This window comes from Lontra canadensis, unplaced genomic scaffold (genome assembly GCF_010015895.1).
Source record: "Lontra canadensis isolate GAN:19392208 unplaced genomic scaffold, GSC_riverotter_1.0 scaffold44, whole genome shotgun sequence".
In the NCBI taxonomy this organism is placed as follows: Eukaryota; Metazoa; Chordata; class Mammalia; order Carnivora; family Mustelidae; genus Lontra; species Lontra canadensis.
The window spans coordinates 8,850,126-8,875,597 of NW_022631038.1; the positions used below are offsets into that span (position 1 = coordinate 8,850,126).

Consider the following 25,472-nt stretch of genomic DNA (forward strand, 5'->3'; position numbering starts at 1 on the left):
AAGATTTATTTCCTTGAATAATTTTGGTTTTTTGTATTCTAACTACCTCACTAAACCATAGAATCCCTGAACACGTATACTGTCTTTTTCTCCTGATTCATGGCCCTATCTCATGTTAGGTACTAAATAAATGTTCACTGAGTAAAAGACTGAATACAGTGAAAATCTGGAAAGCTGAAAAATGAATTTTTCTACTGGTATCTTTGATAATCATATTACATATCTTCCCCTCTCCCTTCCCCTTTCTCCATTCTACCTGCTCTGTGCCCCAGGAAACTGAAATTTATGGGCTACATCAAACTCACTTGCTCTCTGGCTTGCTGTTGGGGTCATTCAATGACAAACATGGGCTGAAGCTGGGAAGCCAGACCCCACTTTGTCCCCAATTTCCACCGTCGGAGTTACCACGTGTTGGCTCTATGACCTTCCACCAATGACCACAGCTCCTTTCATGAAGTCTTCTCCACTAAGCTATTTTTCTTTAGTTTCTGTGTAAGCTCTCCCCTTCCTCCATCTAAACCATGACTGAGAATGCCACTCCACTGCGGCCCACTCCAAAATCTCACATTATCTTTTCTTTGGGACATTATACTGATAGGTCCCCCAATAATGGGTCCGTGATCAAAGGAGCAAGATTGATACAAAGTGAAGGTCAAGCAAAGCTTTATTTCGCACCAAGCGTCGAGAATCAAACCAACTGGTCAGAGCCAAAGAGGTGACCCCTCCCAGCCTCATAGCCTAACTTTTATAGAGCAAAGGCCATGTGGTGAGCCTGGCCACACACAAGGTGGCCAATGAGATTGTAACACACAGAGAAAGCTGCACAGTCATGCTAGGTCACACACGGGTGGCCAATTGAATTTCAATTTACCCTAGTAGATATTTGAACTAGCCTATCACCTTGGTCAGAATTGGTGCCCAAAAGGCAGGGCCACTCTCCTTGGTAGCTACGGCAAGCACGCCCCACTGATTGGATGTCTCCACCTGGCCTGACCCACCCTTGTATCTGGGCTTTGCTACCTGGGACTGGTTTCCCAGATTTGCTTTTAAGTAAGTTCCTCTGGGAGGGGCAGGGTCAATCTAAGTTTACTGAATAAACAACAAAATGGCTCCCTCTGGCTAAGTAGGCCCTTACAATACCTTGCCAAAACCTTTGCAACATTCCCTTTAAACTCTTCAAATTGTCCAATTTGAAGACTGCTGGCACTTGACCGACAACAATAATTTGACATTGCAACACTGACTGTGGTGGTGGTGGGGGGGATCTAGCATAGCTTATGAAAGACAACACAATCCAAGAATAATTTTTAAAATGTAGTAAATAAAATTTAAATAAAATATTCAAAACAACAAGGACATTATGCTAAGTGACAAAAGCCTGTCACAGGAGGACAAGTACTGCAGGATCCTACTTAAATGAGGTATCTAAAAATAGTCAAACTCAGAGAAGCAAAGAATAGAATGGCAGTTTCCAGGGGGTGGGAGATAGGAGAACTGGGGAGCTGGTGTTCAATGGATATAGTTGTAGTTATGCAAGATGAATGAGCTCTATAGATCTGTTGTACAACATAATGACCAGAGTTGGCAATACAGTATTGTGTATTCCAAAATGTGTTAAGAGGTCAGATCTCATCTTAAGTGTCCTTACCCACAGATGAAGAAACAAACAAAGGCGGGGGTTGGGGGGCGTGGTACAGAGAAAGACACAAGGACACCGGGAGGTAAGGATATGTCTATTACTCTAATCATGGTGTGGGTATAATGGGCTTTTGGATATGTGCAAACTCATCAAATTGTGCACATTAAATATGTTCAGTTCTTTTTAATACATCAATTATTCCTCAGCAAAGCCAACGTAAGTTATTTAACGTTTAACTTTAAGGGAGAACCAAATACAACAGTAACTGGTTATTTTAAAAAATTGAAAACCTTATAATGGTATAGATTCCACGGGGCTAAAGAGAAAAAATGAGCAGCTAGTTTAAGGGCTGATATTGGTGGAACAAGAATATAAAACCAAAAACTCAGAAAAAGAATTTCAGAAGTAAATTTCTGCCTATAGAACTAAAAGTTTCAAGACTGTATTTTTCTTAAGATCAAAGAAGATATTGAGCTATTGCTCCTTTTGAAGCCATACCATCACTGTTCCTCAGTAATTCTATGACCAGGGACTTTGTCATTCCTTTGTGCAATCCCAGTATGGTTTGGATTAGAAAAGAAGCATATCACAATGTGTAAGATTCTTTTCTGAGAAAAAAAGTTAATAAATCTTCCAACAGCCCTTTGAAATTTCTCTTTGATAGAATGGGATTCCCAGATGAAAACACTTAAAGTATCTTTTTAGTCACTCTAAATGTCTTATCACTTCTTCAGATGGTGAATTATATTCAGAAATAGTTAAAGTAAGGGTAATTCTAAGGGTCCAGAAATTATGCAAAGCTCAGTTCTTTTGGAAAACACTCTTAGTATGGTAGTAATACACTGAGACAGACTGGTTTGCAAGCATACATCTGGACTCCATTTCGAAGGATTAGGACAAGATGTCATACATTGTATATGTTTTTTTTAATTTGCTATAAGTTAGTGAAAACATTAAAGGTCTACTCTGTCCTATGTTAGTTCACATGACAGTATAAATAATAGGACTGATTATATGATATAAACACAGAGGAATTGTCTTAGCATTTGAAGAAAGCCTAGTAAGTGGCACCCCTTACCCGTGTAATGAATAAAAATTAAGTTAGGAATAAGGCCTTTGGGGGACAAAACATCATCTTTATTATTCAAAAAAGTAAGTGGGAGGAGATAGCACACAGTAGGGGGTAAAATAAGCTACGTGACCTGCAGACTTATTCCAGCCACAGAGGAAGCTAGAGCACCAAAAGCTTTCCTTACAAGAGCTGGCAACCCGACGTCTGACACAGTCAAAGGAGCAGACAATGTGCACTGCCTGTGGTCAGGCTGGTCTCAAAGAGGAGAGCTGAGGATCTGAGCTGAACCAAACATAGCCCGTTTCTTCTCAAATTTCCAACAAGAACCTCATTCCCTCCCACCCCTAAGGGAGTAAATGAAAAGGTGGAACAACTGAGAATGTTGATGGCATCTCTCCTCCTGGCTCCAGAAGTGGAGGAGGACAGGTCTGCCCCACCTTTGCTCTGCTTTTCATTCCCTTTGCCCACTGGGCCAACCCCATGGGCATCTGGGTTTTGACGACTCTTCTCAAGGAAAATAAACCAAATGTCAATCAGGGTGTCTTGCTTCAGTTTTATTTAGATTGTCTCCCCAGTGCCAACCACTGCTCCATTGTTAGACATCTGATGTAACATGCTGGTTACAGTTTTTGCATAGCTAATCTCTCAAAACTCAGCGATATACACCAATAATTTTTCTGTGCTTACAGAATGATGCAGTGTGAGGGTCCTGTTCCTGTTCCAGTTTCTCTGGGGCTTTGACTAGAACAACTTGACAGCTGTGGGTAACAGGGTAGGTGGAGAATCATCTGGAGGCATCTTTGCACACACGTCTGACCCCTGATACTGGGCAGCTGAAGCTAATAGACGGGAGCTCTTCCGGCGCCACTGGCTGGAGCCTTACCCGCTGCCAACCCGTATGGTCTGGGCTGCTTCACATCTTGGAGACCTCAGTTTGGATGGACTTCTTCCACAGTTGCTCAAGGCTCCAACACAAGTGTCCTGAGAGAACCAGATGGAAGCTATATGGCTTTTTCTGATCTAGACCCAGAATTCAGGCACTTCATTTCTGTTGCATTCTACTCTTCACACGCCAGTAACTAAAACGGTCCAGATTTGAGAGGAGGGAACATAAACCCCCAACTCTCATGAGAGAATATCAAAATATTTTCAGACATGTTACAAAACCCTCACAGTCCAACAGATGTTAGTGTTGATTATGTCTCATAAGAATCTAGGCAGATTAGGCAGAAGATATTAACTCTGAGATGAGTCTGCCACCAAGATTGAAAATTAACTCTGTTATATTTCCTACACAAATAGTGTCTAGTTAAGTAAATCAATAGAGCATATCATAAGACCTTCAAGGAGATGAAATGGCATCAATAAGATATTCCAAAAATAAGTTACATAAAGATACTATAGTAATAAAACCCCAACAATATAGAAATGTTCCACATGTTGAATATAGTTTCCCTTTGATAAAATTTCCAGAAGAAATCAAATGCAACTTCTAACTAAAAGTTTTCAAGGTCGGGGCACCTGGGTGGCTCAGTGGGTTAAAGCCTCTGCTTTCGGCTCAGGTCATGATCCCAGGGTCCTATAGGATCGAGCCCAGCATTGGGCTCTCTGCTCAGCGGGGAGCTTGCTTCACTTCCTCTCTCTCTGCCTGCCTCTCTGCCTACTTGTGATCTCTGTCAAATATATAAAATCTTTTAAAAAATAATAAAAATAATAAAAGTTTTCAAGATCAAAGACTTCAAATCCAAAATAAAAATCTAAAATAAAAATCTCTTGTATTTGTAAGGTAAAAGTTCAAAGAAATTAATTCCACCCCAATTTTGTTTTCTGCTCGATCTCAGCTAAAAAAGATACAAACTGCAGCAGGGGCTGTCATTCGTCCCTTACTCTTCTTTTAAAGCTATCCCGGAAAATGGAAACCACTAGAATCCTGGAGAATCAGAGCCTGTATTTCAAGAACTCAGCGTGAGAAGCAAATGATGTGAGCAGTGCTAGGGACTATGGTGCATACTTTGGTGGATGCGTAGATCCTCTTCACGGCAGGAACACCCATCCCCCTGACAGCAAAAGTCACAGATGACACCTTCTCCGAAAATTACTCCCAGCCAAATAGGAGCGCTGCACCGTCCAGGCTACTCTTTCCAGTTCTCTAAGGGCATCTTAGAGTCCATAAGTGACTGAAATAGAGGTATAAAATTTGACTCCTTTGGCACAAGGTAGGGCAAACTTTTGTGCAACGGACGCTCTAGAGCTGTGCTGTTGAATACGTGGTATGACTAGTGCCACAGGAGAGCTGAAATGAGATAGTGCTGCTTACATACTGGATTTCTTAGATTTGGTATGAAAAAAGAACATTAAGAAATCTCATCAATGCTAATATTGATATATGCTGAAATGACAATATTTTGGATTATCGGTTTAAACAGAATGTGTTAAGCCTTCCGTTTTTTACCTTTTTAAATGTAGCTACTAGACAGTTTAAAAATTATTTATGTGGCAGGCAACATATTTAATGTATTTATTTTGGATGACATTGCTCTAGAGCTTTCCTCTGGGATCAGTCAAGTCTTCAGCTAAGACCATAGTCTTGCTGATCTGGATTCTACTCTTCCGCCCTGATTCGCCCAATGCTTTCCTCTGGAGAACTCTTCCTCACTAAACCCCCCAAACAGAATCCTACCTCAGGCTCTTTTAGGAACCAAACCGAAAACACTTGATGTTTTGATAAGTTTAGCCTTCAATGTTCTATAAACAACTAGATATAATTTAAATCAAAATTAAAATACATGAAGAAAACACTGCAATTCTGTAACTATAGCACTATGCCAACAAGAGAAGGTTCTATAAGAACAATCTGCTTAACTCATAACCTTGACCCAAAGCTAAGGATATGCCTGGTACAACAACATTAAGAATGGTTTTGATCAGAATGCAAAAAAAAAAAAAAAAGAAAAGAAAAACAAAAACAAAAAAACCACCCACAATTTAAATCATTCAGGTCTTATGTTATCTCATATTCAGTTAGTGTTAACTCAGTCAACTCACTCAAAGCTGGGAAGAGATCTTCATGTTCTACAGATGCTATTACATGGTATTTAAGTCTATTATCACTGCTTCTGATAAGCAAATAAAAATTTACAGTTCTTTAAAAATGCAGGAACCTACAAGGTAAGATGTGATTAGCTTTCAAAATTGAAATAACCTTAAACTTCAGATCTTCTAAAAAAATGACATCCACTCGGAAGTTTGATTTTGCTAGGACAACCTTTCACTCATATGTGGAATTTAAGAAACAAATGAGCAAAGGGGGTAAAAAAAAGTGGGGGGGCAAACCAAGAAACAGACTCTGAACTATAGAGAACAACTAACCAGAGGGAGGTGGGTAAGGGATGGGTGAAATAGGTGATGGAGATCCCCAGGTGTTGTATGGAAATGCTGAATCTCTAAATTGTACACCTGAAACTAATACTGTATGTTAACTAACTGGAATTCAAATAAAAAAAATTTTAAAGGAAAAAAAAACAGCATTGTTACTCTGAATACTTATTTAAAAACATATCTTTTAAAATCCTGAAGATCCCCAACTAATTCAGCTCTATTATACAGTGATAAAAATATTGCTTTAGTATAAAAGAGTATGGTATTTTGCATAAAACAACTGTTAGAGAAAGTGTATCCTGTCCCTGAAGAGTTGACCTCATTTATCAAACAACCAATCTTGCTAACAAGCCTTGCCTGCATAACCTCAATCTACCACATGATGTCACTGTAACACAAGTCTTTAAAAAGGAAAAAATTAAATTGTTGAAAGACCATCTTTGCTCAGAAAATGTTCAGTTAGAATTATTGTAAGCAACACAAATCTTACAACATTAGGTGTCTCTAATTGGTGAGTTTATACTGAATCTCATATCTCACTTATCAAAAAAAGAGTCCTGGACATACGCAATCCGCTCAGATCTCCCTTCAGGCCAAACAGAAAATATTAGAGAACAAAAATTTACAGTTACAGCAGGTTAAAGTTACACAGATCTCCTGTAAAGGAACAAGGATCAGAACATAGCACATCACAAGAATGGATACAAGAAAACAATAAAATTATATAAACAAGCAAATATCCTCTTAAATACATTGCTATAAAATATATTTTAACAGTAGACTTCTAAAATTTTTCTACCTAAAGAAAACAAATATTCACAAACGAAATATTCAAGTCAGTTGTTGAAGAGATAGGGGAAGAATGATCACATGACATCGTGAAGAATTGTGTGGTCTAAAACACAAGTTCCAACAAAATGCAAAAGAAAGAAGATCCATAAACACACTGTTCTCAAGTCTAGAAAATTCAGTAGGTTCAGGAGAAAGAAGATCAACCACTCCTACATTTCATGCACTCTTTGTCCTGACAACTTGCAGAAAGAAAATGACTAGAGAATGGTTAAAATGATCAAGCATTTCTTTCAGGAAAAGTACTTAAATGATTGTGATCTTTGGCCTGAAAAAATATCTGAAAAGGCTGACATTTAGAAAAGTCTGAAAGGAATATATGGGGGGAACTTGTTTTCAGAGTATTGAATTAGGAGCTATTGCTTTAAATCTAAAATAGACTTAACATTGAGACATTTGAGTCCCTACACATAAAACCTTTGGCATTTACAGATTCCTATTTGTGGTTTAAATATATGTGATGCATTAAAATCTCTCCTTAAGCAAGGTGATGACGGTAATCTCTTGCTATTGTCAGCCTGTGGCGTTGGAAACATACTGCATCATGCTGGCTACAAAATGCCCTTTGGACTTTAATGCATATATCAGTACCCTGTTGTTTTGGCAAATTTCTATGCCTCCGATGCAACAGCCTCATGTAATAAACACACTTACAGACACTTCTTCAGCTGTTTGTCTTTTCACAGCTTGGTTTCTCCTGTCCCACAGAGCCTCTCTTAATGAGCCCTGAAACCAACCTCCCTGGGGACAGGTAACTATTCTTTTCTGTTCTTGCTGGAGGACAAGCTTACTTTTGCTACTATGGCAACCACTGCAAAGTGCTTTCTCTCTGACTTTTTCAGCTTCCGAGTACCTTCTCTGCAAAGATATTCTAGAAGCTTTTGGGTCTTTCAAAATCTTGTCTTAAAGAACTTATCTCTGTCCATAATACATTTTTATTATAAATAAAGCGCGGACTCTATTTCTCCATTTTCATGTGTACCTGTAACCTCTACTAGGAAATAAAGACAGGACTTGGGTCAAATTAGTGAGTTGCTCAGATCCAGCTCTCTTGATGCTGAAGCACAGGGTTTCAGCAGATGGCGCCATTCTCAGTGCTAGAAAAATTCAGACCTAAATACCCTTCCAGGCTAATGGAAACAATCTTGGCTCTTATGAGGGAAATATAAAGTGGAAGGAGTAAACACATGCCATCAAATGTAAATTCATTCATTCATTCTTCCTTTCTTTCTTCCTTTCTTTCTTTCAAGAGAGGTTGAGAGAGTGGGAGGGGAGTAGTAGACGGAGAGGGAGGGAGAGAATCCTAAGCAGGCTCCATGCCCACTATGCGCTCCATCTCACAACTCTGAGATCATGACCTGAGCCACCTGGGTGCCCCAAATTTCATCTTAGTAGCTGAACTTCTAGAAGTAATTGGGTGGAAGGCCTCTTTAGGTAAGTTCTAATTTTATTGGTAGTTTATTTCCTAAATCTCAGTAAGTGTTGTATATTCCTCCCCTCTCCTTTATTCACTTCTTCATGTGTTTCTTAGTAAACAACACTTACATTTAAGTCTGAGTCTGCTCATATCTTCCAGGACCAAGACAGACTACATGAGAGGCAGTTCTACTGGTCTTCCTTTCCCCAACCCATCTCCTTTCCATATGCTATCTGGGGAGGACCTGGGTGGCTTTGGCACACTTCTGAGCTGTTTTAGTTCAGGAAGACCTGAGAATTCACGTAAGGATGGTAAACGGAGTCTGTTTAGTTTCTGTGTAAGTAACCCTTTCCCCAATTCTTACATCTCCATGAAGTTCTCCTTATAAACTGGACATGCTTCTTTTCGTCCCTAGCTAGATCACTCCACATAACGTTCTCAGTCCAAGGATCAGGAAGCCCCCTCCCCCACAGCAACCTTGTTGCATGGATGTTATATCCTTATGGTCGCTAGTCTGTAAATTTGTGATACGCGTGGCAGGGATGACTTAAAGTTAGTTTTCTATCAGTGGTTCTGGGAACCATGATATGCTGTAACATTTAGGGGAAAACTGGAAAACTTCAACCCTGAATAGATGTTACCTGTGGGCCAGTTAGAGTTACAATAGCAGATAACATGAGACATTCCTATGAAAGGCCCTCAAGAAAATGCCAAATAGGGGCACCTCGGTGGTATAGTCAGTTAAGTGTCCCACTCTTGGTTTTAGTTCAGGCCACAATCTCAGAGTCATGAGATGGAGCCCCACGTCAGGCTCTACGCTCAGCTGGGAGACTGCTTCAGGTTCTCTCTCCCTCTGCCCCTCCCCCCAACGTACAAACACACACACAAACACTCTCATATGCTCTCTCAAATAAAAAGTAAATAAATCTTAAAAAAAAAAAAAAGTAAAGAAAGAAAGAAAATGCCAAACACCCATTTAAAGGAATATGACCACAAGGTTTGATTACTATTTCCTCAGCATTCTTTGGGTCCACCCTAGAAAGACTTAAAATACACAAGGTATTCCCACAGAAGCCTCATAGCCTAGTATACTCTATCTGGCCCACATAAAAAAGATTCAAGATTCCTCCCCTGAAGCAGTATATTTTATCGAAATCAACTCTTCCACTCTCTGAACTTTAACAGTTGAATAAATGAATATATACCAAAATGGAGAAAGTTCCTCAGAGGAATAAAATATTAGATTGAGAAATTATTTGAAAGAAAAACAGCAAGAAATATTTAGTAGACACTAAAATTTAAATCTGGAAAACTATAAGTTCTCCTTGGGCGAGATCTAATCACAGGTTTACTTTAAAAAATTGTTTCCTCCAAAAAAGAATGGACTACACAGATTCATTTAATTTTCTGAACTTCTACTAATGTGGAAATGGTACTCAGGTATTTCAGAATCTTAACAATTTTCTATCTGAAGAGTTTCCCTCCAAATGAATTTGACAACTGATACAGAGCTGAACTGACCTTGCTATGTAGCATATTACACAACAGATACACATGTCCACATACCATTGACCCTTGAACAATGCAGGGGTTAGGGATACCAACCCCCATGCAGTCAAAAATCTGCATATAACTTTTGACTACCCAAAACCTTAACTATTAATAACCTGTTGACCATAAGCCTTACCCATATATAAACAGTTGGTTAACATGCATTTTGTGTGTTATATTACATACTGTATTTTTATAATAAAGCTAAAAAAAAGAAAATGTTAAGAAAATTATAAGGAAAACATTTACAGTATTGTATTGCAGTTATTAAAAAAAAAATCCCTGTGTAAGTGAACCTGTGCAGTTCAAACGCTGTTCAAGGGTCAACTGTACACATATAATGTTTATGTAATTATTAAGAAGATTGTTTCTCCCTCAGCCCACTGAACTGGCCTAGTGTCAACGGAGTCTCAGGCGGGAAGAAACTAATATGTGAATGGGAAACCCAGACTATAGTTTCTAAAATTGATTTTCTGTGAAAAGGGTTTTTTAGAAGGATAATGATTCCATGACTGGGGAAAGAAGGTATAAGAGATATAGAACTTCTTTATCAGAAGACAAGGCGTCACTCCAAGCTTAGTGAAGTCAGACCAAATAGACGCAGGAACCAGATTATAGAGCTTTAATTATGGCAATATGAGCATCAAACATAGAATAGTGATTACAGTTAATTAAAATATACTAAATCTATTAAAGTCCTGAGTCCTTATACACAAAGATAAACATTACCTTAAATACGCCAAAGAGAATCAGGAGATTGGAATATATTACTACTGGATCTTATTAGTCAGCTCTTTTAGTACTGTTGACACACTTACATGCTGATGAATGACACAGACTCTAGCAAGTATTATATACATCATTTAGAAGACACCTTCTAACTCCGGAATGGCCTCATCTGTGTAACATCAAGTCAGATGAAGATCTATAACATCCATAATCAATCTGCTATTAAAATCAGTAAGATTTGCATGCTTTTAAGAATACGAATGAACTGGGGCACCTGGGTGGCTCAGTGGTAAAGCCTCTGCCTTTGGCTCAGGTCATGATCCCAGTGTTCTGGGATCAAGCCCCCCGCATAGGGCTCTCTGCTCAGCAGGGAGCCTGCTTCCCTTCCTCTTTCTCTGCCTGCCCCCCTGCCTACTTGTGATCTCTGTCAAATAAATAAATAAATAATCTTAAAAAAAAAGAATACGAATGAACTAAGATTGCATTAATGTTTTAAAGTCTTTAAAATTCAGGGTAAAAGATATTTACAGATAGAAATGTTCGATTCAGCTGCTTATCCTAGGTGAAGCTGCAGACTTCTATAAGAAGACAGAATTATCACTTGAGTAACTCCTGTGCTAAAAATTATGAAAAAAAATTGGCATAATAATTAAAAATAAGATTCAAGTGTTATTTCAGGGTCATAGACAAGAATCTAAGTTATTCTCCAGGGATAACCCTCTAGAGGTGAGTAACCTAATTAACAGGAGTATTAACTGTCTTCCATAATTAGGTTAGCACCTTTTAACCCAAGGGAAACTTAGAAGTAAATATAGAGACATTTATGGAAAAAAAAAAACAAAAACAGAGCATTATTATTTTTTGTATTTCTATATTTGTAATGCGTAAGTACATCTGACCGATTATGATGGTAGCCTGGAATCTAATCCTAAATATGTCATTCAAGGAGTTAATTTAGATGAAATCTCACATTTATATATAGTATTAGAACGTCCAAGAAAAACTTAGGTGGATGGCATTCATAAGTATAAATTTTACTCAGATCAACAGCGTCTGAGAATTCCCAATGTTTCACAACCACACACAAAATGGAAGTTGAATGGTCTATCAGTGAGGTCTTATTTTGAATTTCACACAATTTAATGAAGTACAGCATCTTCGTATATTCATATTTGTATTTTCTCTTCTATAAAATGTCTGTAGACTATGTTTTACTTATTGTTATGTGCTTTATACTTCTTCTCATTTTTAAAATATTACTCTTTTAGTTGTGTATGTTGCTCATAACAGATCCAGCTCTCTATGGCATTTTTCCACAAATAAATCAATCCTTTCCTTTTGACCAGTAAGTTTTGTGTTAAGAAATTTTTTTCTACACCAAAGTATTGAAGATATTCTCCTATATTTATTTTGCTTATTCATTTGTCTTCTTTCTCACTGGAATTGATTTTTGTCAGTTGTGTAAGACTTGGATCCAAATCAATTGCTTCATCTTTATGAATATTATTGTCTCAGTGCAATATATTGTCTTCTCCAGTGTGACCTCTGTCACACGTCAAGTTTTCATTTATGCATGAGTCTGCCTCTGAGCTGCCCATTTGAGTCCATTGGTCAATACGCCTATCTCTTAGACAATACCATATCATCCTCATTATTATGGCTTTAAGTTTTGATGTCTAGCAGAATAGATTTCTCATCCTACTCTTTTTCTTTATGAATGTTTGGATATACTTGGGTATTTGCTCTCTATATGAATTTTTATTAGCATGTCAAACTTCTTAGGATTTCTAATAACATGTCTTTGAGTCCAAAAGCAATCTAGGAGGTGAGATATCTGTGTGATACTGAGTTTTCTATCCCTTAAAAGTGTTTTCTCTCTTTATGTATTGGTGTCTTTTTCAGTTGAATTAAGTAATGTTTACAATGCATATGGTTGTCACATATCCTTAGTTTATTAAAAAGGATATTAGTTTATTAGAAGTTTATTAGTTTATTAGAAGAGATTTTTGTTATTAATATTAATGACCTGTTCTTTTGTTTTAATTTTTTTTTCAGTGTTCCAAGATTCATTGTTTATGCACACCCAGTGCTCCATGTTATACATGCCCTTCTTAATACCCACCACGAGGCTCACCTGTTTTTAAAGCATGTGTTTTCTCTGGAGCACCTGGATGGCTCAGTAGATGAAGTGTCTGAGTGTTGGTTTTGGCTCAGGTCATGATCTCAGGGTTGTGATATTAAGCCCCATGTCAAGCTCTGAGTTCAGCATGGAGTGGGCTTGAGATTCTCTCCCTTTCCCTCCTCCTCTGCCTCTCTGTCCACTCATGCGTACATTTTCTCTTTCTCCAACAAATTAATAAAATCTTTAAAAAAGATAAAATAAAATAAAGTATATGTTTTCTATTGTTCTTTTAAAGAAATGCAGTTGCATTTTGTATAATGATCTTATACCTACACACTTTGGTAAACCGTTACTAGGGCTAATAATTTACATGAATTTTTTTAAAATTTTTCAATATAAATAGTCTTATCTATGATTAATGATGGCTTCCTTTTCTTCCCATCCTTCTGCTATCCCTTTTTCTTCATTATTTTACTACCCAAGCCAGGATTTTCAGAGCAATACTTAATAGGTATGCTAATAAATTTTTCATCTGATTCCTAATATTAAAGGAAATCCTTCTTTTTTTTTTTTTTTTTTTGCCCTTAACAATCATGTTTGACATAGAGGCACCTGACTGGTATAATCGGTTAAGCATCTGACTCTTGATTTCAGCTAGGACTGGGATCTCAGGGTGGTGAGATCAAACCCAACATCAGGTTGTGCAGTTGGCATGGAGTCTGCGTGAGTTTCTCTTTCCCTCTCCCCTCCATACTTTCTCTCTCTCTCTCATAAATAAATAAATCTATCTTCAAAAGGAAACAACTATGTTTGATCTAAGTTATTGATCCTTATTACGTGTCCTCGTATTTCCCAACTCTTTGAACACAGTGAAGCCCATAGAAGTTCATCGTGTTTCTAAGACCCTTTGATGTAAATTAATGAGGTTGCTCAAGGCAGGAGGCAAGAGGCGAGGTTGGTCTGCCCACTCCAAGCCACACTGGCTGCACCTAAGCCTGGGGGGATAACACAGTAGCACGGCTGCAACACAGTGTTGGTGCAACGGGTGTGAAGCTATATCTTGACCTTAAGACTGTAACTGGAAGGACCAAACTGGCTGAATAGTTTTGCTTCTGTCGTTCAACCCTCAGGTAGTAGGAGCAAGCAAGTATACAGAGCCAAGTCAAGAACATGTCTCATGCCCGTACATTCCATTCCAGTCCTCTTGAAGGAATAGGGAAAGCATGCTATGTGCAGGTCCTTGTCTCTTAGGAATACTTCCCAGAAACAACTACAAATGTTGCCTTTCCCTTTGTGAACAGCACTAAAGACTGGAGCTTCGGCTGCGACCAGTGGCGTCAGCCTATCTTCATGGCTGGAATTCCAGTATGTCCTTACATGGCCTCACTTAGCCACTTCAAGAGATAGAACTGAAGCAAATATCAATTTGATGCCAGTCACGTACAGAAACTAGGAGTTCTTCGAGAAGTGTGAGTTGGTTCTACTTTGATTTGCACTCAGAATTGCCACAGTGATTTCCACAGAGTGGTACCTGACTGACACGGGGGTCTCTTTACCATCCAGTTACCTATGGCCCACTAACCAGACCAAATTGCAAGTCATAAACAACAGTCCAAGTGCCGTATGCACCCACCTGTGGGAATTTCATTTGTGAGGAACAGGTCCTTAACTCAGTCCAGTGGGCTGCTAACTTGCTTTTGCTTCCTTCCATGAAGAGTTCACTAGCTGCTGGGCACAGAACAACTGCTTTCCCCATGGAGCCATGACACGCCATTCTGGAACTGCCATCTGTGAATGAGGTCGGTTTCTATACATCCTTGAGAAATTGGTGGAAGTTGAGATGCATCAGTAATAACAACAGAGAAGTCTTCAGTTAGCTGTTCAGTGGCCCTAGTGGAAAATAGGCTACTTGCTCATGAATACGTTGAGTCCCGCTGTGCTCCATGGCCGAATGCCTCCATAGTATTTTGATTTTATGATGGAACTTCTTTTGACTTTCTCTCCTTGTTGGGATGCTTTTTGACCTTACCCATCACAAGATGGATAATTCAGGAGTTGATACAATGTTGTCCTTCACTTAATGGGGCTGTTTTAGTAAATGCCCAACAACCAGCTAATAACTATCTTTCAAAGAAATATACCAGAGAGTAGTATCAGATAAATTGTCTCTGTTAACTATGATTATGGGCTTTTGCCAAATATGTGAGTCAGCATGAAGGCAGGTGGCTGACATTTTGAGTATCATTTCAGCATTAACACCTACTTGGGTCAGCTGAGATGATTATAACAAAATACCATAGAGTGGATGGCTTAAACAAGAGACATTAATTTCTCACAGTTGGGTAGGTTTGAAGTCCGAGATCAGGGTGACAGAATGGTTGGGATCTTCCGGGCTTACAGACAGCTGCCTTCTTTCTGTGTTCATACATGGATCAGAAGAGTGAGCTCTCAGATCTCTTTCACGTTTTATATCGGCAGTAATCCCATCATGGGGGTCCCATCCTCCATTACCTCATTTAAATCCAATTACATTCCAAAGGCCCCATCTCCAAACACCATCAAACTAGGAGTTAGGGCTTCAAGATTTGAATTTGGCAGTGGCGGGGGGTGTGGTGTGTGTGGTGGTGCACAATTGAGTTCATAGCTGTAACGTAAGTTCCAAACAGGATACCTTGGGTTACAGCATCTCTCCTTCTGAGAAGGTGTTCAGGCTTCCAATCAAATAAGAACTTTTCCTAGGTGATTTCAATGGATTGAGCCCGTCAGTCTCCTTGTATGGGGGATATGATTTCTCCAAAAGCCAAATAAGCCAATTAGGTGTGAGGATGCCTCTTTAGTCTATAGGGCAGGGAGCAAGAACATTCTATCATTCGTGGTCTGCAGTGTAACACAAGACACTCTAGTCCATGCAATCCTCCCAAACTTTACAGTCCATACAAGATCCTGGATCTTTTCCAGGGTTCCTCGATTCATCCTCGATCAATCATATGACTTATGATTACAATGAAGTTGTTATTAGCTTGATTCTCAGTTTCAGAAAATAATCACGATATCATCAATAAAGTTCAATGGAACACCGTAGGGTTGTAATACACTAGATCTGCCTCAGTGGATTGTGAGAGCACACAGGGGAGTTCAAACATCCTGGAAGGAAATGCATATTGGAAACCATTCCCCACAAAGACACATTGCTGTTGATGTTCCCCCGCAAGTAATATTGAAGAAAAAGCATTCGCCAGGTCAACTACAGAGAACTGCACAGTTACTTTTTCTCCACCAACACTTGTTTCTTATGTTTTTGATTTGAGCCATTCTGACAGGTGTGAGGTGATTATCTTGAGGTTTTGATTTGCATTTCCACAATGAATGATGTTGAGCATCTTTTCATATGTCTGTTGGCCATCTGTATGTCTTCTTCGGAGAAATATCTGTTAATGTCTTGAGCCCCACGTGAGGCTGCCTACTCGGTGGGGAGCCTGCTGCTCCCTCTGCTTCTCCCTCTGCTTGTGTTCTCTCTCTGTCTCTCTCCCTCTCTCAAATAAATAAATAAAATCTTTTTTAAAAGAAAGAGGGGAAACTGGTGAAGTGTCCACTAAAACCCTGGTAGACTTTTAAAAGAAGACTATGGACTCTGAAAAACAACCTGAGGGTTCTGAAGGGGCAGGGGGTGGGAGGTTGGGGGAACCAGGTGGTGGGTATTAGGAAGGGCACGGATTGCATGGAGCAATGGGTGTGGTGCAAAAAACAATGAATACTGTTACGCTGAAAAGAAATTTAAAAAATAAATAAATAAATAAGCCAATAAAACACAACTACCTCTCTTGATGTCTTCTGCTTATTTAATTGGATTATTTGTGGGGTTTTGGTGTTGAGTTGCAGAAGTTCTTTATTCCTACCCTTTTCTCGCCTCGATTTCCTTTTCTTTGTAAAACTTTAACCTTTGTAATTAACCTGAAGTCTCATCGGAAGAAACTGGGACAGGAAATCCAAAAACTGCCTCTTTTACATCCTTTTAGGTTTAAGACCAGTGTCACATAGGGTGTCCACAGTGGTAGGGCTCCTCTTATTATAATGTGAGTGAGAGGCATCCCTTGTGGGGCTGATTTCAGTGTCCTATAGCCTGTCCAGCACAGCACAGCATTTCCACAGTTTGAATAGATACCTCGAGGACTTAGTATTCTCTAGTAGCTCCCTGCCTTAATCCATTCAAATCAGCAAAGACTCTTCTGGAACTCTCCCTAGGAAGAGAGCAGCCAGAGGAGGATCCAGGATGAGTGCAAACCATCCTCTCCAGTATTCAGAACCAGAGTCACTGCCATGTGATCTAAAACTCTCAGTAACCATCTCAGTAAAGATCATCAGGACAATGCTTACGACAGGCTGACAGTCTATAAGAGGCCTCCACTGTGCTACCAAAGAATCCCTTACTTGATTGCTTTCCTCCATCATCAGCTGCCTTTCTTGAATTACCTTCTTAGTTGTAGTGGTTCACACAGGCTTTGCCAACCCATCAGAAGTTATAGCGCCCACGCTCCTTTGGTCAGAGCTCTGCTTGCTGGGGAGAGAGGTGGAATCTCAGCCACAGGAGACGCTGGACTGCCACTTTAGCTCATGCTGAAAGCGGCAACTAGGAACTGATTTAGCCAATCTGCCATCAGTTTGCACTTGCCCTCTAATTCTGCTAGCTCCTGGAATTCAGGTTTTCATTTCTGTCATGGAAAGTCTTACTCTCTGTTAAGTTTGTGCTATTTTGAACCAAGAGCAGCTGGACAACCACCTCTGCATCAATGCTTCCCATCCTCTTTATCAGAATCCTTTTTTCTTTCTAAATAATGCTTCAGCCATATTTGTAGCAAAGAATCAGTCAGAAGTCTTCCAAGCAATCTCATCTCTAATGCCAACTGTACTAATACAGGGCTCATGTAAGAAGGCTGTTTGACTCCAAATAACAATACTTAAATCTATTACTCATTAGAGGAAATGGATACAACGCAACAACAATGTTGCTGTAAGAATTTGGATCATTGCCAAAGGCTATCTGGCTGCAAGAGTTGGTGAAGACCTGGTACAAGCTTCTGTCTTCTACTTTCTATAATGGTCATGGTTGTAAGCACTTTCTCTCTCCTATTAAGGCCCCCCCCCAACACATGCATAAAACACTTTGTAAAAAGAGAGCCCAAGAGTCTCCCTGGGTTTTCTAATATTTTGCTGGTTAATATGCAAATTCCTGGTACAAAAGCAGCCTCAACAGCAGAGCCCTCTCTGAGGGGGCTCTCACCAAGACAAGATACAAGTATCAATCTCACTATTAGCAATAAACAATGTTGAAGGGCTCTTTACAACCACCATAAAACTCTTTGGGTCCAAGGCTACAAAAGCAACATTATTAGTAGTCCTGTTTCAGATACTGCAAACAGAGGTCAGTGCCAGAGGGAAACTGTTAAAGCTAAACAGTTCAGGTTGATTCCAGGAATGCGAAAAATTAACCTGAACAGAGCACTATGCTGAGGAACTGTTCCTCTAGTCCTGGTTTACTATTATGATGGAAGGTTGATAAGCATCAAATTCAAATTATTCTACTGCATTTATTTGTTACATAAATTTCATCTTTGATCAGGTACTGTGGAAAATTTACACAAAGTTTTCCCCCTAATGTTAATCCACACTTGGTTTTTCTGAGAAGAGAAAGCCTAATTTAACCTCTTTTTGGCACATTGCTAGATCTGGTTGAATAACATTTTATTTGGAATTTTTTGCATTTTTGTTCATGAATGAATTGACCTGTATAATTCCTTTCTCACAAATGCTTCCTCTGGTTTTGAAACCAAGTTTCTACTAGCCTTAATGAACGGACTGAGGGGTGTTTTCTAATTTTTTTTTTTTTTAAGTTCTCTGGAAGAGTTTTGTTTGTTTTTTTTTTTTTTTAAGATTTTATTTATTTATTTGACAGAGAGAGACAGAGAGAGATCACAAGCAGGCAGAGAGGCAGGCAGAGGGAGAGGGGGAAGCAGACTCCCCCCTGAGCAGAGAGCCAGATGCGGGGCTCGATCCCAGAACCCTGAGACCATGACCTGAGCCAAAGGCAGAGGCTTAACCCACTAAGCCACCCAGGTGCCCCTCTGGAAGAGTTTTTAATAGATTTTCTTTTTTTCATAAAAGTTAGATAGCAACTTTTATGAGACACTTTCAAACTTTTGATTTGATTTCCTTCATGGTTATCCTGTTACCCTTCTAGTTCTTGAATTGATCTTGGTAAATTTATATTTTCTTAACTTTTTAAAAATAACTTTTTGTTTATAATTTCTTTTTGTTTAATTTTTTTGTCTATACTGTGTTAAAGTTGCTTATCTCTTTAACCTCTGATATCTGTATCTATGTCCATGCTTTGGTCCTAATATTAATGCAATTACACTGAAAAAACAAAATGGCAACATAATCTTTATACATTTCACAGTGTGGGTATTCTTCCCCTGTGCCTGGATGAAAATTCTATCAACCCCATCTATATAAAGGATCTAATTAAGTTGAAAACACAGCTCAATTATTTGCATACTCAGTCCTAATATTAACAAAATTCTGAACTAGATGTACCTTAAAAAAAGTTTCCCTTTCTCCTCCTGAGGTTATTTTAGGTTGGAAAGTTGCAGTGGGACTGGGGGTCTTGATTCACTTTCTTTTTTGCCTTTCCAAGTGAGTGAACTGGGGCTTTATGCTTCAAGGGTCAGTATATAGAAAGGGAACATGAGATGTGTACAGGCTTTCTCTTACCTGAATTGGTTCCCCTTGAATTGGCATCTCCGCCTCTGGGCTTGAAGGATGATTCAGCCTGGCTCTCGGAAGGTGGCCCTGATTTCTGGATGTTTTAGGTGTTTTCTCATTTCCTCTTTCTCATATGCTCTTTCAAGATTCACTAAAACAAGAAATTTGTCCATTTTATTGCTTGCTTCAAAAACACACTTTGGGACCTCTTTTGAGTCTACTATAACTTTTTCTTTTTCCCTCTCTGAATGAGTTAACATATAAAGCATTCGGAACACCACCTAATTCAATAGATAAGCCTTATAAGTGGTTAACTCTTACAACCTACTAGGAAGTAAACTGTACCAGGGTCCCTTTTGTTCACGCTATGTTCTCAGTGCAGTTTTTGGCAAATAAAACAAACAACCCTGTGTATCTTTTGTGCCATTCTTCTTCTAAAGTCTTTTCATCTACTTCTTAAAGAGAATAGTTAACTAATTTTCATTTTTTTCGAAAATAAGATATTTACATCTATAAATTTCTCTACACAGATTTTGCTGCATCCTATAATTTTAAGAGACATTGTTTTTGGTTCACTTCTAAACATATTTTAATTTCTATTACTTTTTATAGAGATGTTATTTAGAAGTGTTTTTAAATTTCCAGATTTAGGGGATATTTTTATCTTTTATAGGTTTATAATCTTACTGTGGTGTGGTCAGAAAACACACTGACGGCGAGCTTGGATGGCTCAGTTGGTTAAGTGTCTGCCTTTGGCTTGGGTCATGATCCCAGGGATCTGGGACTAAGTCTCACATAAGGCACCTTGCTCAGCACGGAGCCTGCTTCTCCCTCTGCCTGTGGCTTCCCCTGCTTGTTCTCTCTCTAACAAATAAAATCTTAAAAAAAAGAACCCACTGATAAAACCACTTTTTTTCAATCCGTTTAAACTTACTTTATGATATGCTAGGTCTGTAATTTTCTTCAATGTATGCTACATTATGCATTCCCTGCTTATTTAATGCAGAGTTTTATAAGTGTCCACTTTGTTCTCAAACTCGTATTCTCAGGACCTCTGTAAACTCTTAAAAATACATTAAGAACTCCAGAGACCTTTCTTTCATGTGGGTTGTATCTAATATTTACCAAATTTTCAATTAAAACGGAGACTTTTTTTAAAAAGCATCATTTAATACTAACAATAAAACTATTACATGTCACCAAGGAAAAATAACTACTAAAAAAAAACCTTGATTTTTATTTCTAGATCTTTTTCACCTTAGGTATTTTACACAAAGCAATCTAAAAATGAATGGTATTTTCTGGATTTATTTTCCTTCAACACTAAATGAGATCTTCAGACCAGAGCAATAGTATCACCTTGGGAACTTGTGAGAAATGCAAATCCAGACCTACTGGACAGATTCTGAAAGGAGTACTCAGAAACTGTGTTTTATCAAGTACTCCAGGTAAATGATGCTCAGTACAATTTGAGAAGCACTTTTTAACACCATATAATGATCATCTTTCCATTAAAAAAAACTTATATAGCTATATTTACTCTTAAACCTGCATCGTTAGAGTATATATACAGAAAGTACGCAAACTGTAGGGGCAGAGCTCAATGCATTTTCACAAAGTGAACCAATCTGTGTAGTAGGGTTCAGATCAAGAAAGAAAACATTACCCGTACCCCTGCCTTCAAACACTATTAATTTCCCTGATTTTAAACTTATGTACATAAAGTCATACAGTTAATACCGTTCTTAAATTGGGAAGAACCCAAGCATAACTCCAAGGGAAATTGGCTGATCAAACATTTGTTAACATTAGCCACAATAGGGTGACTGAAAGTGGGAGAAAAAGGGAGGGAGAGCATTCTAAAGCAGAAAGAGATCTGCTAGGCAGTGTTGGGTTAGAAAAAGAGCAGCTGTGGAGTCTGAAACTGTTTCAAATGGCAATTTCATCATTTGGAGCTATTAAGTAAATTACCTTTTCTGAGCCCCTGGACCTAGGTAATTCCTACTTTGCGAACCTGAAGGAGAATTAAATATTTACGCACATTAAACTCAAAATAGACTAGACACGCAATTAAAAAAAATGTTTAAATCTGTTGAAGGCCCACAATGGATACTATGCTGTATGCATGAAATGGGTGAAATCTAGGGCTTGCTCTTAATCAGATCGTAATTCAAACTTCTGGTCATTAGGAAGGGAGTTTTCGGAGATCTCTTCCTGTTGGAATTTTGAACCCACGATGACCTGGCTGACATCATAATCCATTTCTGTTCTCATAACACATGTTCAATAATTGACTTAATCTAAATCTTCTGATATTTTGGGTCCTATAAAAATGTCACCTAAATCAGATGTGATTGCAGCAGGAATCCCCTTACCAAAAAATGTCACTTTTATAAATATTCTGTGTTGTGTAGGTGAAATAGCAGAAAATAGTTTATAGTTATTTCTCTTATCAAAAGGAATCAGAAAATAGGAACAAATCATCAAAAACTTGTATTTTATAATCAACTTCCCTTTCTCAGGTTCCAAGAAAAACAGTTTTTAAGACAGGACTCCTTCAGTTGGCAAAAACGCACTAATAGAGCTTACTACCAGAGCAGAAATCTCATTTCGCAAACAGGGTCAAAGAAGATTCCAAAAAATACACGGAGCTTCACACATCCATAGCCTCCCATCTTTCTACACACGCTGACACCCACCTCTTCTCACGAATTTGATCGCTCGCGGCACAGAAGCTGCAAGCGAAAGACCCGGCAGAACTAAACTTCAAACCGCATTGGCGTGTACCTCACTTTCCTCTCTAAATTTAGCTGGGATCTAACTTCCCGGAAACGCCCCCCGACTCCACACGCCGCTCCGCCCCCGCAGGAAGGCGCCCACTCGCTAGGTTCCCACGCTCCCGAAGGCAGCGGGAAGCACACGGACTTTGAAGGCACGACTGCGCAAGCGCCCAAATTGCACGCATGCGCCTTAGTTCTGCGCATGCTCGGAGGCGGAAGCCGGAGGGGTTCCTGAGAGGGTGGCGGAGGCCGCCCGCCCCGCCCCCGCCCTCTGCGCCGGGCTTCCCATCTGCGCGCCCACGGGCAGCTTCCCTTTCCGGGAGGGCAAGTAGCGGCCGCCGGTTTTTTCTCGTTCTTTTCCGTGGTTTTTGCAGCTCTCCTGGAGCAGACATGGCAGCTGGGAGACGCAGCGCCGGCCTGCGGCTCTGCGCCACAGGTAAGGGCCGCCTGGGGCGATGGGAGTGGGGGCGATGGGACGGGCGCGCGCGGGGACCCTCTCCCGGGTGGGGTCGGGTCTGGACAGGTCTCCCGCCAGGTTTCAGAGAGGCTCTGGGATCCTCCGAAATATACCCCGCTTCTGGGTCCTTCCCCTAACGCGGATGTGCCGGGGACCAGTGCCAGAAAAGGATGCGCCTGTCTTCCATTTGATTCCTTGCTTCGTGTGGCAGGAAGTTTCAACAGCGCTGACTCCGTTCATAGGCGTGAAGGCTCCACCAGCCTAGCTTGTGGCCAGACCTTGCTTTGGCTTTAGGTTCTGATCTTGGCACGTCCGAAGAATTTTTACCCACCGGGGGGTATGGCCAGGGACAGGTCGTGATGGCCAAGGACAGGTCATGATCAGATCGCCGGACCGTGCGGTGTGAGAAGTGATCAGAGTAGGTGGTGGCCTTTCTCAGCCTCCTCTTGCCACCGTCGAATGCCCTGGTCCTCACTGTGGTGTGTTCACTTCCTCCGCAGCCTTTTGGTTCCCCCTGTGTGCCGGGCTGTGAGAACTGTTAGTGTAAGAGATGTCGCTCAGTTTTGCTTCTACCTATGAAGTTGAAAAATAGATAAGTAAATAAATAAGACACAGTGTTTTGAATATGCAGTTGGAGTTTATACAGAGGAGGAGATAATTACTCCTGGAGAAATAAAGAAGAATGATTTCTGTGTTAAAAAAAAAAAGATGGAATGGAAAAAGGAAAAAAAAATGAGAGTAAAATTATGTTGAAAGAGAACCTGTGTGTTTCAGATTTACTAGCCTACACCTTGCGGGTCACAGCCTGGGTGCCTGCAGAGTGAATAGGAAAGCAATGGACTGCATATGCTTAGGCATTGTTCGTGCCTTGGAATGCATCAGTGATGGATTTTATGGTAGACTGTAAAAAATCAAAAACATTTTATAGATGACTAAGCATGTAGTGTGAAACAACAAATCAGCACTTACTGTAAACATTTTGTCCTTTTTCCTCTTTTTTTTTCCAGTTTTTTTACTTGATATGGTTTTCTGCAAAGGATTTGTAGAAGATTTAGATGAATCGTAAGTATATATGTATTTTAAATGGTATCTTAACTGTTTTAAACTCTGGAGTCTCTAAATGTTTCTATGAATCTATTTTAATAATAGAAACCTTAGTGACTGGTGTTCATATGGCACTAATTTTGTTTCAGAAGTTGTCCTGAGTGCTATTATAGATGTACAAAGTGGGGTTGTAGTCAATAGAGTTTACTGACGGTTCTATATTCTGTTTTACCATTCTTCATTATATTTGTTAGCTTTTCTGTTTATATCACGATTGAGCAGGTGCTGGAATTTAGTAACCATACTGTATATTTGTTTTTATAGTACCATAGCATTAATCAGAAAGTGGGTGAGGAGTCCTGTTCCAGACAGACCATAATCCTGTGTGTGATCTTTCGGGTCTGATCATAGGTAACTGCAAGGCTTTTCCTGGCAGGCCTTGGGGGAAAGCTGCTCTCCCCACACCAGACTTGGTGCACAGCTAGTGCATTGCAGTCTCTGGAGGGAGTTGTAATCATAGACCCAGGCCCCGAGGCTAGCCAGGCTCACATGCATATCTAGCATGTGCAAGTGGCCTCTTTTGGAGGCCTCCTTATTGGGGACCTTACCTAGACCACTCCTAGGCACCTCTACCGAGACTTCCTTATCTAGGGGGTTGGCTGAGACATTCTTTGCTTGCAGTACTTTTCCACTCCTGTCCCTTTCCCCCTTTCCTTCTCCTTCCATGGGTTCATAGGGAGGCAGAAGCCTTTGGTTCAGTGCTCCTCTGCAGTGAGGTGAATTCTGTCTATGCTGCCTCCACCTGACCCTCGCTTGGTACTGTTCTACTCAAAAAATGGAACATTGAGGAACTGGTGCCTTTTTTTTTTTTTCCCGTTGGCTTATGTTGTCACAGTAAGTAAATAAAGTCTTGACTATTACTTTCAGTTTGGCTTGTTGTCCTAATTAACTACCTCTATACAACAAAATTGGTACAGTAGCAGGGTGGTCATATGAACATAGTGCTGTTCAGGAAGAGTCGAACTCCTGAGGATCCCAGGGAGCACTTTACTAGCCATGCTAATGGATATTGGGGAGTGACAGGGAACCGTGGTGGGGTTTTTGTTTTTGTTTTTGTTTCGCTTTTGAGATTTTATTCATTCATATGAGAGACAGAGCATGTGCAAGAGAGAGCATGAATAGGGTTAGGGGCAGGGGGAGAGGAAAAAGCAGACTCCCCACAGAACTGGGCTTCATCCTAGGACCCTGGGATCGTGACCTGAGCTGAAGGCAGACGCTCAACTGTCAGAGCCACCCAGGAGCCCCTGAAGGGAAAACCATGGCTAACATGGAGGTAATCTTATTAAACTTGGTGTCTTGAGGGCTGTGTCACTATAGACTTCTTCCTTTAGAATGCCCTCACGGTGGTGACTTTCACCTGGGGGGTAAGGGGGTGGCACAGAAGGAAGGAGCGTATGGGCAGGCACAGATACCTAAGATCCTCTCTCTCTCAGCTGGATGCTGTGTGAACTTGACAGGTTTGGCCCACCCGTGACAAGTTTCTTGTCAAGGAAGAGCACTGCCCCACTCTCACAGAGGCTGTGGCCTCTGTGAGCCATCTTGGTGATCCCTTGGGTCTCCATGGAGAGACTAGGACACACTGGATAATGAGATTATTGGGCAGACTCAGATTTCT

At 40.0% G+C, this 25,472-nt stretch overlaps 1 protein-coding gene across 1 annotated transcript in view; it reads left to right on the forward strand.

The window, feature by feature from the left end:
• Nucleotides 1-22,686: 22,686 nt before the first annotated feature.
• TMX3 (thioredoxin related transmembrane protein 3) overlaps nucleotides 22,687-25,472 on the forward strand; it is a 42,581-nt gene continuing 39,795 nt past the window's right edge. Inside the window, exons 1-2 of the mRNA XM_032872258.1 lie at nucleotides 22,687-22,732; nucleotides 23,761-23,815. Coding sequence (XP_032728149.1) covers nucleotides 22,687-22,732; nucleotides 23,761-23,815 — 101 coding nt within the window. The remainder of the gene's footprint in view (nucleotides 22,733-23,760; nucleotides 23,816-25,472) is intronic.